The following is a 14,000-nucleotide window of genomic DNA, read 5'->3' as shown; positions in this document are numbered from 1 at the left end:
CTTTTTTTCTTAGTGGTACGTTTAAAAATGGTGCATCTTATAACTGACAGAATGTCAAGCTTGATGAACTGCAGTAATCCGGATGTTCACGTCCTTTCCCTTGGAAGCTCTGTGGTGCTATCTGTGATGTTGAAAGGAAATAAGAGCATGTACAGCATTTTCGTCTTCAAGGCAATTGTGTGTGATGTATTCCGCCGGCTCTCCACGATCGCCCTCGGGGCTGGCAGGGCAGGTGCGGTGGATGGCACAGGCTCTCTCCACCTGGGGCAGGCAGGGACCCCCCTTTGACTTCCGGTTCTGCAGGCCACGTCATAAGAAACCGGCTCTGGTTCCAGGCTTTCTCTGGTGGGAAAAAGTTTCCACCTTAGAAGCGAGAGATCATTCTGGATCCTTTCTCCAAAGGGCAGAAGCTTCCTGACCCGGGCCTGGGAGGACTGAGGCAACGCCTGCCTTTTGATTTCCTGACAGGATCGGTTCAAGTTCATGCGGATGATGCAGCGGCAGGGCAGGCAGGTGAAGGTCACGAAGGCCACTCACCCCGCTGTGCCCTGAGGGCGGAGCCAACTCCCTGGACCCGCCTCCTTCCCGGTTAGGCGGGGTGTCTCAACTCTGCTTCCACCGGGGCCTCCATCACTGCGGCTCACTAGGCTGGCGGCCTAGCGGCGCGCTCACTCCTTGTCTTTGCGCCATAATCGCCACCCTCCGCTTTCCAGCCCGGCCCCTCGGCTTGGTGCAGGCCCCGCCCCTTCCCATCTGCGGGGCGGCCGGAGGGCCCCCCCCCAGCAAGATGGCGGTGAACCAGAGCCACACGGAAAACCGCCGCAAGGCTTACATCCCTTACTGCGAAAGGTGCCTGAGGGGAAGCCGGGTGGGGGCGTGTGTGTGTGTGTGTGTGTGTGTGTAGTGTGTGTAGTGTGTGTGTGTGTGTGTAGTGTGTGTGTGTGTGTGTGTGTGTAGTGTGTGTGTGTGGGGGGGCGGGGACAGACTGGGTAGAGCCGGCGGCTTGCGAGCTCTCAGCGAATCAGGGGCTTTCGCGCCTTTTCCGACGCTTCACGCTTAGCGCCGCCTCCGACGTTCGTGCGCGTGCGCGTCCTCACGTCCTCGCGCCTGCTCCGCGAGGTGGCGGTGGCGCAAGCGGAAGCGTGCGGCCTCGCACGTGTGAAGGGCGGGAGCGCGCCTCCGGTGACTGAGGGCGGGGCGGGATCTCCTGGAGAGGGCGCGTCACCTCGGAAGAAAGGTGAGCCGCCCTGGGGCAGTGGGAGTCGCACCACCCCTGCGGGTGGGTGCAGCTGCTGTTGGGCGCGAGGTAGCGACCTTTGTAGGGTGACGGCCGTAGCCGCGCTCCCTCCGCCCACTCTGGGGAACTAGGCCGTGGACTTCGGGAGGCGGAAGAGGCATTGTGTGGAAAATTCTAGAAAGACTCCAAACTGTCGGGCGCGGGGGGCTCTCCTTGTCTTCAGAACTTCCCAAAGCCCCCTTCCTTTTGGGCCCGGCCAGGGAGAAGCCTGCTGTTTATGGAAAAGGCTGGGACCAAAAGAAGACGCCTGGGAAGAATGGCGCTCGCTCCCTCGGCGGGCGGGCGGGCGGGCCGCGGGGGGGCGCTTTAGGGTTTGCACGGTCGCTTTGCTCGGTGCCTGCAGGGCTGCTGCTCCCCCGCCTTTGGCCGCGCTCAGGCTGTCTGTCTGGAGGGAGTCGGTTGTTGGCCTCTCCACCTTACGCGCAACTCCGCTCCCTTAATTCCCTGCCCCCAGTTTCTCAAAGAGTCCTGCTTGTCCACCGCCTGACCCCCCACACCCCTCTCCGCGGGCGTGGCCCTCGTGTGTCTTTTGGAGTCGCCTGGCAGGGCGGCCCTGACACCAGGTGCTGCGCTCAGGGGCACTGAGCCCCTTGAATGCCCGGTCGCTCAGCTGGTTGGAGCGTCGCCCCCATACGCTGAGGTTGTGGGTGCGATCCCCGGTCAGGGCACATACAAGCATCAAGTGCATACCTAACTGAGTGGGACAATAAATCCATGTGTCTTCCTTTCACACGTGCCGGAAGCAACCAATCCGTGTTCCTCACAGCAATGTTTGTGTCACTCCCCCTCCCTTCCACTCTCTCTAAAAATCAATGGAAAAATATCCTCGGGTGAGAACAAAAAAAAGATCTTGAAACACTATTCACCCCTTAAGAATCAGCTCATATTTCAATCTTTCTATAAAGTCATTCCTAATGACTTCAACCAAAACTAACCTCCCCTTTCACTTAGTTGCCGTGACATTTTTGTGCCATTTATGTTGTCATATATTGCTTGTGTTAGTACCCGTATTCATGTATTCAGTTGTTCATTCTCTCAGTAAATATTTAGTAGCACCCACCACTTGCTAAGCCTGCAGTGGCAAAGAAGGCAGACATTGTCCTTAGTGATCATTAGGAAAGACGTTGAACTAATCAACACATGTAATCTTTACTAAGAAAAAAACCAATAGGATTCTATGGATGAACCCAAGTTTTTCAGGTTAAGAGCGAGGGGAGAACGTGAATGGCAGCGGGAGCAACATGTGAGAGGATTCTGGAGCATTCTGCATGCCTTACCTGCTTTAACATTTCCTTTAGCACAGCGCTTGATAGTTCCTGCACAAGAAGTATAAGCATTTGTGAATAAACAGAAAGAATACAAGTAGTTTTATAAGAAAAATAATCCAGCCCTGGCTGGTGTGGCTCAGTTGGTTGTGCATCGTCCTAGGCACTAAAAAGTTGCTGGTTTGATTCCTGGTCAGGGCATGTAACTAAGTTGCATGTTCGATCCTCGGTAGGGGGCGTGCAGGAGGCAGCCCATGGAGGTTTCGCTCTTACATCGATGTTTCTCTCTCTCTCTCAGAATCAATTAAAAAAAAATCTTTATAAAAAGATACAAGCCCTAGCCTGTTTGGCTTAGTGGATAGAGTGTCGACCTGTGAACTTGAAAGGTCCCAGGTTCGATTCCGGTCAAGGGCTTGTGGATTCGATTAGGGTTGTGGGCTCGATCCCCAGTGGGGGACTTGCAGGAGGCAGCCGATCCATGATTCTCTCTCATCATGGATGTTTCTATCTCTCTCTCTCCACCTCTTCCTTCCTCTCTGAAATCAATAAAAATATATTTTTAAAAAATACTTATAAAAATATTAAAAAGATACAAGATTTCTGACTGATTTTCAATAAATACAATCGAAAAATTTAAAGAATGTTGTAATCAAGAGATAAAGATGGAGAAGAATAAATGTGAATTGTTAGGGAATAAAATAATTTAAATTCTTTTTATGTCAATAAAGATAGTAGTAGCAGCAACTAACATTTATTGAGTGTTTGTCCAGGCTAGGAACTGTGCCAGGAGTTCTATGTTTGTCACCTGATGTAACTTCTAAATTGTGTGCTGTCTGCCCTTGCTTTTCTGCAGTGTCTTGAATCAGTGTAGTGATGTGGAGCTCTCCTTCCCAGAGCAACCACCAGGATCCAATTTCTTTCATGGTACAAAGAGGGGAACGTTGCTTCTCACTTCATACCGGGTAATTTCTCTTTATACTTCAATTTTCATTAACTCTACATTGTTTTCCTTAAAATGGAAAGAGGGTAACCATTGAGTTTCAAAGTGTTTTCAAACATTTGCACTTTGAGATTTTCCATGTTGAAGAATGATAAAAGAAAATGGGTGATGCTTTTCATCAGGCCAGGATGCCAAAGCAAACAACCTTAGACATTTTTATGTCTCAAACTATGGACAAATTGCATTCCTTTTTCAAAGTTACTTTCCTTTCTTAGGTGATCTTCGTGACGTTACACTCAGTCAGTGATCCCATGCTTTCTTTTATGATGCCATTTGATCTGATGAGCAACTGCACCCTCGAACAGCCAGTCTTTGCCCCCATCTACATTCAAGGAACCATTCAGGCAGCTCCAGATGGTACGTGTTTACAGTCAGAAGTGTTTTTTTTTTTTTCTTAAAAGCTTCCAGAAGGTTTAAGATTCAGACTTGGCTCATGTTGGAATTCAAACGAAAGACAGCCACCCTGCTTCTTGGGTAATGTTTCTGTCAGTGTTTGCGTTAGTCCAGTTACCAGCTGTGCCAGCCTGCCTCTTAGTGAGTGTGTGCCGTTTCTTCCCCCAGGTGGCTGGGAAGGACAGGCTACTTTTAAATTATCCTTCAGAAAAGGAGGTGCCATCAAATTTTCCGAGTTGATGATGAAAGCTGCCTCTGCTGGTGAGCGATAATGATAAAACTGTTAAGCACTCTGGGTTTTTGAGGCTGTGGAATTGAAGCAAGACTGTTACCCAGTTAAGATTTTCTGGTCTCTATGAGTAGGCGCTTTGTAGTTGCACATGCACTAATGTGTATGCAGCAAGCATTTCCTGAGCCTACATAGTATGTGCTGAGTACAATACAGTCTGCTGGGAAAACCGATTATTCAGTCCCTCCCAGTTCGGAAGGAGTTTGAAATCTAGTGGGAGCTTACCAACCAGACACCTGAATGACTAATTGCACCTCATAATCTTTTATCCATCCAAATGCTGGTCTCATAGCACTGACTGGTCTCTTCACATCAGGGAGCCCTGGTTGCCTTAGCTCTTCTTCCCCTCACATGCCTTTTTGTCAGCTCTTTTCTCTGGCTTTGCCTTCGTTTCTCTTGGGCTTAGTCCCCGTCTTTGATGAGAGGAGGGAAGAGGTAGCACTGCTCTAATGGATGGTACCAGAGAACTCTGTCAAATTTTGAATACAAATAATTTGTATGATATAAATTTATTCAGTCTAACCTCACTCCATGCTCTTCACTCTCTCACCTTTTGTACTCCAATCCATCTGGACTTCTTTGTACCTTGTTCTCTCATCTCTGAGCCTTCATGATATTTCCTCTCTCTGGAGTGCTCTTTCCCTTTCTCCCTTGCCTTCCATTCCCAACTTCAATCTAGTTGAGACTAACATAAACTAGTAGAGACAGACATGCAAGTATGTTATCTCATAACATGTGCTGTAATAAAGACATGGGCAAAGTGCTAGGACACAAAGAAGGATGGAGTGAAGTTTCTAGCTTAGAAGACTGACTGGATTATGATTCTATAAACCATGGTCAGGAATATAAGAACTCTGGCTGGTGTTTCTCAGTGGTTAAAGTGTCAGCTCATGCACCAAAGGCTTGTAGGTTCGATTCAAGGGCACATACCTGGGTTGCAGGTTCACTCTTGGACCCAACCAGGGCATGTGCAGCGGGCAAATGGTTGGTGTGTCTCTCATATTGATGTGTTTCTCTCTCCCCCTCCCCCTCTCTCCCTCCATCCCTCTCTTCCTCTCTATCCCTCTCTCTCCCTCCCTTCCACTCTCTGAAAAGCAAAGAAAAAAATATCCTTTGGTGAGGATTAATGAAACAAAACAAAAAGGATATAAGAGACAGTCTAAGTTGGAGAGGAAATGAGGTTTTTTTAAAATTATTTTTACTGATTTTTAGAGAGGGGGGAGAGGAGAGAGGAAGTGAAACATCTAGAGGGGAACATCCTTTGGCTGCCCCCTGCATGCCTCCCCCTGGGGATCCAGCCAACAACCTAGGCATGTGCCTGACTGGGAATCAAACCAGCAGCCTTCTTGTGCAGGGATGACGCCCAATCAACTGAGCCACACTGGCCAGGGTGAGAGGAAATGAGTTTAATTTTAGACCTAGTAGTACTAGCTAGCATTTATTCAATGCTCAGCATATACTGGAGTGTTCCAAGCCCTTTACATGTGTCAATTAATCCTCACAAAAACCTTATAATGTAGGCGCTAATAATTATCCCTGACTTATAGCTGGGGAAACTGAGTCACTGATGGTTACATAATTTCCCAAGGCTATACAATTAGTAACTGATGGAGATGGACTTTAAACCCTAAACCTACTCCTTCTCTCTTATTAAACATTTTATTTTTGGGGAAAAATTAAATTGATTGAAAAGTTACACAAATATTACAATGAACTGCTATGGACCCTTCATTTAGATTTACCCATTATTAACATTTTCCCACATTTGCTTTATCTTTTTTTTCCTCTTGTTTTTCCCTCCTTTTGTTTTTACTGAAATACTTGGAAGTCACAAAGATCATTTCCTTAATGCCTAAATATTCTAATGTGTATCTCAAGGCCATTCTCATATCTAGTCATTGTACTTATTAAATTCAGAAAATTTAACATTGAAGCAGTATTGTTAATATAGTTTATATTCAAATCCAAATGATTGTTCCATTACTGTTCCTAGTTCTAATAGCACTTTTTTTCTGCAATGCAGGATCTAATCCTGAATCACACATTGAATTTAGTTGTCTTACTTCTTTGTTTTCCTTTCATTTGGACTCAGCCTTTTTTATCTTTCATGACATTGAAATTATAAAATAAATACAGGCTTATTGTTTTGCAGAATGTCTCTTAATTTGGGTTTGTCTGTTCATTATGATTATATTCAGATTATGTATTTTGGCAAGAATACTATATAAGGGACTTTGTGTCCTTTTGAGCCTACACTCCTAATCCCTTAATACAGGTGTGAGGTACATGGGAGTGCAAGGGGCCAGTGGACGTGCAGCTCAGAGCTCCAGAGATGAACTGTATCTAGAGACTGATTTGGAAATCTTTAGCACACTGGTCATCTTGGGAGCCATCTGATTGATGGGCTCATTCAATGAATTAAGGATGGTATTCCAAGGGTCCTCAACATTTAAGGAATGGGCAAGGAGGAGTGAGTGACCTATAATGAAGATTGAGAAGGGGCTGACTGGGAGGTAGGAGGAGAATCAAGTGAGTTTATTATCCTGGAAGTCAAGAGAGGAGAAAGTCTCAAGCAACACAGAGTGGTCATCTGTGGCAGCTCCTGTAGAAATGTTTGGTAAAATGAAGACTGAAAAATGTGCATAGCGTGTGGAAATTTGAGTTTGCTGGTCTTAGCAAGGGAGATTTTAGTAAAGAGATATCCAGAAGCCTGACAATGGATAACAGGGTGTCCTGGCAGATAAAGGGAGTACAACTATGGGGAACCCAGGGTCAGGGGACCCTTGGAAGTCCAATTTCTCTTTGCTACAGATGTCTGGGGAACTCAGGGCAATTGCATACTGGGTCTTGAGTTCCTTCTTAGTTTTGGCCTCGTAGTACTAAGGGGGACATATATTTAGGATTATGGGCTAAGGGAGAGGCAATTTTTGGGGATCCTCTTTGTGCTCACATTAAGATCTACTCCTTGCCCAGCTGGTGTAGCTCAGTGGTTGAGCATCGACCCATGAACCAGAAGGTCACAGTTTGTTCCCGGTCAGGACACATGCCTTGGTTTTGGGCTTGATCCCCAGTAAGGGGCGAGCAGGAGGCAGCCAATCAATGATTCTCTCTCATCATTGATGTTTCTCTCTCCCTCCCCCTTCTCCCTTCCTCTCTCTGAAATCAATAAAAACATTTTTTTTTAAGAGATCTGCTCCTTGGCCTGCAAAGGTAGGCAGTTGCACAGCCACTTGGAAGGATTTAGTCAACTTATATAAACTTGACCCAGTGTCTGGAACTGCTCTGGGTCTCATGGTATTATGGGTTAGGTGTGGGAACCTAACTCTGGCAAGACTCAGGGCTTGTGAGATGGGCTTTCTTGAGGCCTTTGGAATTAACTATCCATTGTGCTTCATGATCTGATTTATTGACCAGGAAAGACTGCCTTCCCCTCTGCAGAGTGGATTTTTCAGGGGTCTTTGAGTTATAATTTTAACAAATGCATATTGAATACTTAACTGTGTGTCAAATACTAGGTGAGGCGATCGGGAACACAATGGTGAATAAGGTAGACATGGTCCCTGCCTTTGTAAACTTAGTCTAGTGAGAATCATATAAAAAATAAGCAAATAGCCCTGACCGGTTTGGCTCAGTGGATGGAGTGTCGGCCTGCGGACTGAAGGGTCCCGGGTTTGGTTGCAGTCAGGGGCATGTACCTTCGTTGAGGGCACATCCCCAGTGGGGGGTGTGCAGGAGGCGGCTGGTTGATGTTCCTCTCTCATCGATGTTTCTAGCTCTCTATTCCTCTCCCTTCCTCTCTGTAAAAAATCAATAAAATATATATATTTTTAAAAAGCAAATATATAGCCGAAACCGGTTTGGCTCAGTGGATAGAGCGTCGGTCTGTGGACTGAAAGGTCCCACGTTCGATTCCGGTCAAGGGCATGTACCTGGGTTGCAGGCACATCCCCAGTAGGAGATGTGCAGGAGGCAGCTGATCGATGTTTCTCTCTCATCGATGTTTCTGACTATCTCTCTCCCTTCCTCTCTGTAAAAAATCAATAAAATATATTTTAAAAAAGCAAATATATAAGTGAATAAAATAATTACTTCTTCCAGAAAGGGCTACTAATAGGATATTGAAAAGGAGAATATCAGGGATAAGGAGGACAACTTTAGATTGATAATGAATTACTTAAAATAATGCCAGCTATTTAATCAGGTAAACCCCAGATTATTAATGGTTTAAGACAATAGTAGATATTAATGCTTATATAAAGGCCAATCAGCAGGGCTAAAAGAGTAATCTGTTTCACATAGCCCTTCAGGGACCCAGGGTAATAGAGTATCTGCCATCTTTAACACATAACACATGGCCTGTTGGATAGCTGGCAGAGAGGGGAAGAGAGGAGAGCTTACCTGGGAAGTTTTCACGGTCTAGGCCTGGAACTGGTGTACATTACTTCTGGTCATATGTGATATGACCAGAAATCAGTGTGGTAGGCTGATAATGACTCCCAAAGATATATCCTTACCCTAATCCTCAGAACCTGTGAATGTCACCTTATTTGTAAAAAGAAATCTTTTTGGATGTTATTAATTTAAGGATCTTGAGATGAAGAGATTATCCTCAATTATCTAGTGCAAGCATGTCAAACTCATGGCCACATCCCTCATTTATTTGGCCCGTGTTAGCCTTTGAGTTTGACATACTTGATCTAGTGGGCCTCAGATGCCATCACAAGTGCCCTCAAAAGAGAGGGAGGAAAGCAGAAGTGCTTTCCTCTGTACCACACAGCCATTAAATTGGCCTTTAATAGATATATCTTACCAACTTGATAGAATTTCTCACTTGGAAATTTTTTCTGAATACCTATTATGGTAGGTGCCATTATGCTAGACCCTAAATAAACAGGCAAATAAGCCACAACCTCTGCCCTCAAGAAGCATAGAGTTCAGGACAAGGGCGAGGTATATTCTTTATCTTGTATCCTGGAAACATTGTGGAACACTCAAGTAAGGTGATAGTTAATACTTAGTTAATTATCTAGTTGATAGCTACTATACATTTGACTTAAAAAGAATGTTGCCAAATTTGTTTTTTCAGCTGCCAAAGGAACTCCGCTTCAAAGTATAACTTACTGGTTTGGTGCTCCAGGACAGTTTATCGTTAGTGGGCAGGGGAACATGATGTGCAACCAACAGACATCTTGTCCAGGTAAGGTATGGCATAAGGTTCTTCCTGGGAGGTGGAAAAGTATGCCAGGGGTTCAAAGATCTATTCACTGCTAGCTTGCCTCCAACCTTACTGGCAGGAGAAGCATCAGAGGTTTGGAGGTTGGAAAATGGTTGAGTACGTGACTTCATTTCCAGACTGAAACCCAGTGGCAAGTCGGTAAGTTTCAGGCTTACTTTTAATTAATAATATACAGATATGGAACATACTTAGGCAACTCCCATTTTTGGGAACAGTCACTTCCTGTTTGCAGCCTGAGCAGAAAACATATGCTGCTGTTCACTTCCCCCTTCCCATTTCACACAAGCATCGCCATCTAGTTTGCACTATGCCCTTCAACCTCACTAAGGATTCCAGCCCTGGGCTTTATGCCCTGTGCCCTTTAACAGTTGTGCCTGTCCAAAGCTGCTGTCATGTTACTGGGAAGTGATCATTGATTCTCAAATGTCCACCACCTACTGGTAGACCACAAAGGGTATCCTAATGGGCTGCCAACAGACCCCAAAATGTGGGCCCTTTCTTGGGTTCTTCTTGGAGCATGACGTGCGTGTCATTGGCACTTAGCTTTGTATACAACTGAAGGATACTTATTTGTAACCTTAATAGTTACCTAGTTTTAAAAGGTTATTAAACTGTAATACTGTGCTCAAAATCTAAAATGTTGCTAAGGTGTTATAAATTTTTTTATTGAGTTGAAATTCATAGAACGTAACATACAACAATTTAAAAATGTACAATTGGTATTTAGTATATTCACAATGTGGTGCAACCATCAGCTTTCTAGTTTCAAAATTTTTTATCACTTCATAAAATACTCCATAATTCCCCACTAAGTAATAATTCCCCATTGTCTCCTCTCAAAACCTCTTAATATACTCTAATCTGCTATTTGTCTCTGGATTTGGTTATTCTGAATATATCACATAAAAGGAATCATACAGTATATCACCTTTTGTGTTTGGTTTATCACACCTAGCATAATGTTTTCTAGGTTAATCCCAGTTATAGCATGCACTTTATTTATTTATTTATTTTTTGTGGCTGAATACTGTTTCACTGTACATATACATCATAATCTAGTTCCTCATTCTTTCACTTTCAATCTATTTGTGTCTTTGTATCTAAAGTAAGTCTCTGAGTAAGCCCTGGCCAATGTGGCTCAGTTGGTTGAGTGTCATCCCTTGCACTGAAAGGTCACTGGTTCGATGTACAGTCAGGGCACATGCCTGGGTTGCGAGCTCGATTCCCAGTGTGGGGAGGTGTTGGAGGCAGCCAATAGAGGATTCTCTCTCATCGTTGATGTTTCTCTCTCTCTCTCTCCCTCTCTCTGAAATAAATAAAAACATTTAAAATAAATAAAAAATTGGACAGTTATAATCATGATTGCATAAACATATTAACAGATATTCTACAAAGAAATACATTAAAATACTAAGTTTTTGTATGTTATTACATTATAGATGAATTTTAAAAATTCATCTTTTTCCTATTTTCCAAATACATATTCCTCATTAAGCATGTATTACTTTTTTATAATCAAAGCAAACTATTAAGTAAAACATGTATCTCTCTATACACAGCTATAATTAATGCAGAGATTAACTGTAAGGTTATTTTCATGTTTATTTTAATCCCTCCACAACAGGAAATGATTAAGTTTCAACTGGTGGTAGCTGAAGGATCTGGTTTTACCATTATTCTGCCTGATTCTCTTCCTGTGTTAGTTTGCTTCAGCGTAATTTTTTTCTTCTTCCTCCTTCTCACTTATTCCTTGTCCACTCTAAGAAATAAGTAGCCCTGACCGGTTTGGCTCGGTGGATAGAGCGTTGGCCTGTGGACTGAAGGGTCCCAGGTTCGATTCTGATCAAAGGCATGTGCCTTGGTTGCGGGCACATCCCCTGTGGGGGATGTGCAGGAGGCGACTGATTGATGTTTCTCTCTCATTGATGTTTCTAACTCTCTGTCCCTCTCCCTTCCTCTCTGTAAAAAATCAATAAAATACATTAAAAAAGAAAAAAGTAACTAATTTTTTCTTTTCTTCTCAATTTACCCAGTTGTTGTCTATGGGCCCCAACCTGTGAGATACGGACCCCCACCAGCGGGATACGGACCCCCACCTCCGGGATATGAAGCCCCACCAGCAGGGTACGGACCCCCACCTCCGGGATATGAAGCCCCACCAGCGGGATATGGACCCCCACCTCCGGGATACGGACCCCCACCTCCAGGATATGAAGCCCCACCAGCGGGATATGGACCCCCACCTCCGGGATACGGACCCCCACCTCCAGGATATGAAGCCCCACCTCAGGGATATGAAGCTCCACCTGCTGGAAATAGAGTTGACTCTCACAATCCTGAGGCATCCCAGCCTGATGGATATGATGCTTCTCTTCCTTCCACCTCATCTCCTCAGCACCATTCACCACCTTCTAAGAACTAAACCCTGAAGATTCACCAACCAAAGTAGAACCCTAAAACTGAAGTCAGGATAAGAAGGAGGACTCAGGTATGTGTTTAAAGACCTTTCTCAAGTAGTTGTCCCACCCTCTGGAAGGGCAGTCTTAGCGGGAAAGTGAAGCTTTACTTCCATGCCTAGATTTTAAAAGCAAAGTCAACTCTTGATTAGATGGGCTAAAGGAAAAGTAGACTGATAAGGCTAATTCCCCCAATAATTTGGTTGACATTGGGCTGCATTTTTAAAAAAATATATGTTTTTATTGATTTTAGAGAGGAATGGAGAGGGAGAGAGAGAGAAACATCGATTGCCTCCAGTATGCACCTGGACAAGAAGGAAACCAGTGACCTTTCAGTGCACAGGACGATGCTCAACCAACTGAGTCACACTAGCCAGGGCTGAGCTGCATTTAAAAAAAATATATTTTTATTGATTTCAGAGAGGAAGAGAGAGGGAGAGATAGAAACATCAATGATGAGAGAGAATCATTAATCGGCTGCCTCCTGCACACCCCCTACTGGGGATTAAGCCCACAATCTGGGCATGTGCCCTTGACCAGAATCGAACCTGGGACCCATGAGCAGGTGGATGCTCTATCCACTGAGCCAAACCAGGTAGGGCTGAGCTGCATTTTTTTTTTAACATATCTTGAATGTGACTTTTTACTTTTTCCCCTTTACCATCCAAGAAGCATTTATTATGCTCACTTTTGTAGGCACTAAGATAAATGTTAGAAATATCAAAGTTGAACACTTATTTTTCACAGCATTCATTATATTAATGAAAGGATGGGACAACCTAAATTTCTAATAGTGACAGAATTTCATAAATTATAGTATACCCATACAGTGGAATATTATGCAGCATTGACAATGATGTCTAGAGGTAGAAAAGCCTTTAAGAATACCAAAACCAATGAAGCAATCAAGGAAAACATAAAGTAAATATAATTTTGACTATATTGATTTTTACTTTAATTCTGTATGACCAAAGTTAAAAGATAGGCAACAGACTAGGAGAAAGTAATTTCCAACATATATATTAAACAAATAACTTTTACTCAGAATATATGAACTCCTACAAATCAACCCAAAAGAAAAAATGGACAAAAGATATGAATACCCTATTAATAGAGGCGATAGAGTGGCTGGCCAAGAAACATTTGAAAAGGTGTTTGTTCTACTGAACTAGTGTCAGGGAAGTGCAACTTGAAAAGAGAATACTTTTTTATTTCCAAAGATTTACAAATATTAAAAAGATTGAAAAACTTAAGTGTTGGGAAAGATGTGGGAAATGGTTATTGTTATAAATTGTTAGAGGAAGTTTTTGTCAATATGCCTTTTTTAATTATTATGTTTTAAATATATTTTTATTGATTTCAGAGAGGAAGGGGGAGAAATAAAAACACCAATGATGAGAGAGAATCATTGATAGGCTGCCTCCTGCACACCCCTCACCAGGGATGGAACCCACAATCTGGGCATGTGCCCTGACGGAAATCGAACCGTGACCTCCTGGTTCATAAGTCAACACTCAACCACTGACCCATGTCGGTTGGGCTCAGTATGCCTTTTTAGAAAGAAATTCAGCAGTGCCTTTTATTATTTTCCAATCCTCACCTGAGGATATGTTTTTTGAGAGAGAGAGAGAGAGAGAGAGAAAGAGAAACATCAATATAAGGGAGAAACATTGATCAGTTGCCTCCTATATGCACCCAACTGGGGAATGAACAAGCAACTTAGTGATGTGCCCTGACTGGAAATCGAGCCCACAACCTTTTGGTGTATGGGATGATGCTCCAACTGACTGAGGCATGCCCCCCGCCCCCACTAGGGCCAGCAGTATCCTTTAAAAGTTAAAATGAATCTACTCTTGATTTAGTGGCTTAGCTTCTGGATATCTACTCCTGAGAAGTACTTGGTTGTGTACACAAAGATGTAATTGGGGAGATTTCATTACATTCATTGTTTCTAACAACAGAAAATTAGAAATAACCTATAGGTTTATTAGTAGTAAACATTTAAATAAACCAAGGTACATCCGTACTACATATGCAAATCTTCTAAGTCTTATTGTTAAATGA

General features: G+C 43.7%; 1 protein-coding gene across 1 annotated transcript; it reads left to right on the top strand.

The window, feature by feature from the left end:
- The first annotated feature begins 147 nt into the window (after window positions 1-147).
- WBP2NL (WBP2 N-terminal like) lies at window positions 148-13,775 on the top strand. Its single transcript, XM_059680869.1, has 8 exons — window positions 148-232; window positions 714-849; window positions 1,026-1,142; window positions 3,416-3,524; window positions 3,778-3,919; window positions 4,124-4,216; window positions 9,331-9,441; window positions 11,514-13,775. The coding sequence occupies exons 1-8, from the start codon at window positions 148-150 to the stop codon at window positions 11,900-11,902; spliced, it is 1,182 nt and encodes a 393-aa protein (XP_059536852.1). The 3' UTR covers window positions 11,903-13,775.
- The last annotated feature ends 225 nt before the right edge of the window (window positions 13,776-14,000 follow it).

The sequence above is a fragment of the Myotis daubentonii genome, chromosome 2 (genome assembly GCF_963259705.1).
Source record: "Myotis daubentonii chromosome 2, mMyoDau2.1, whole genome shotgun sequence".
Lineage (NCBI taxonomy): Eukaryota > Metazoa > Chordata > Mammalia > Chiroptera > Vespertilionidae > Myotis > Myotis daubentonii.
The sequence above is the reverse complement of the archived record's forward strand: the minus strand, read 5'-3'. Positions and strand labels throughout refer to the sequence as shown.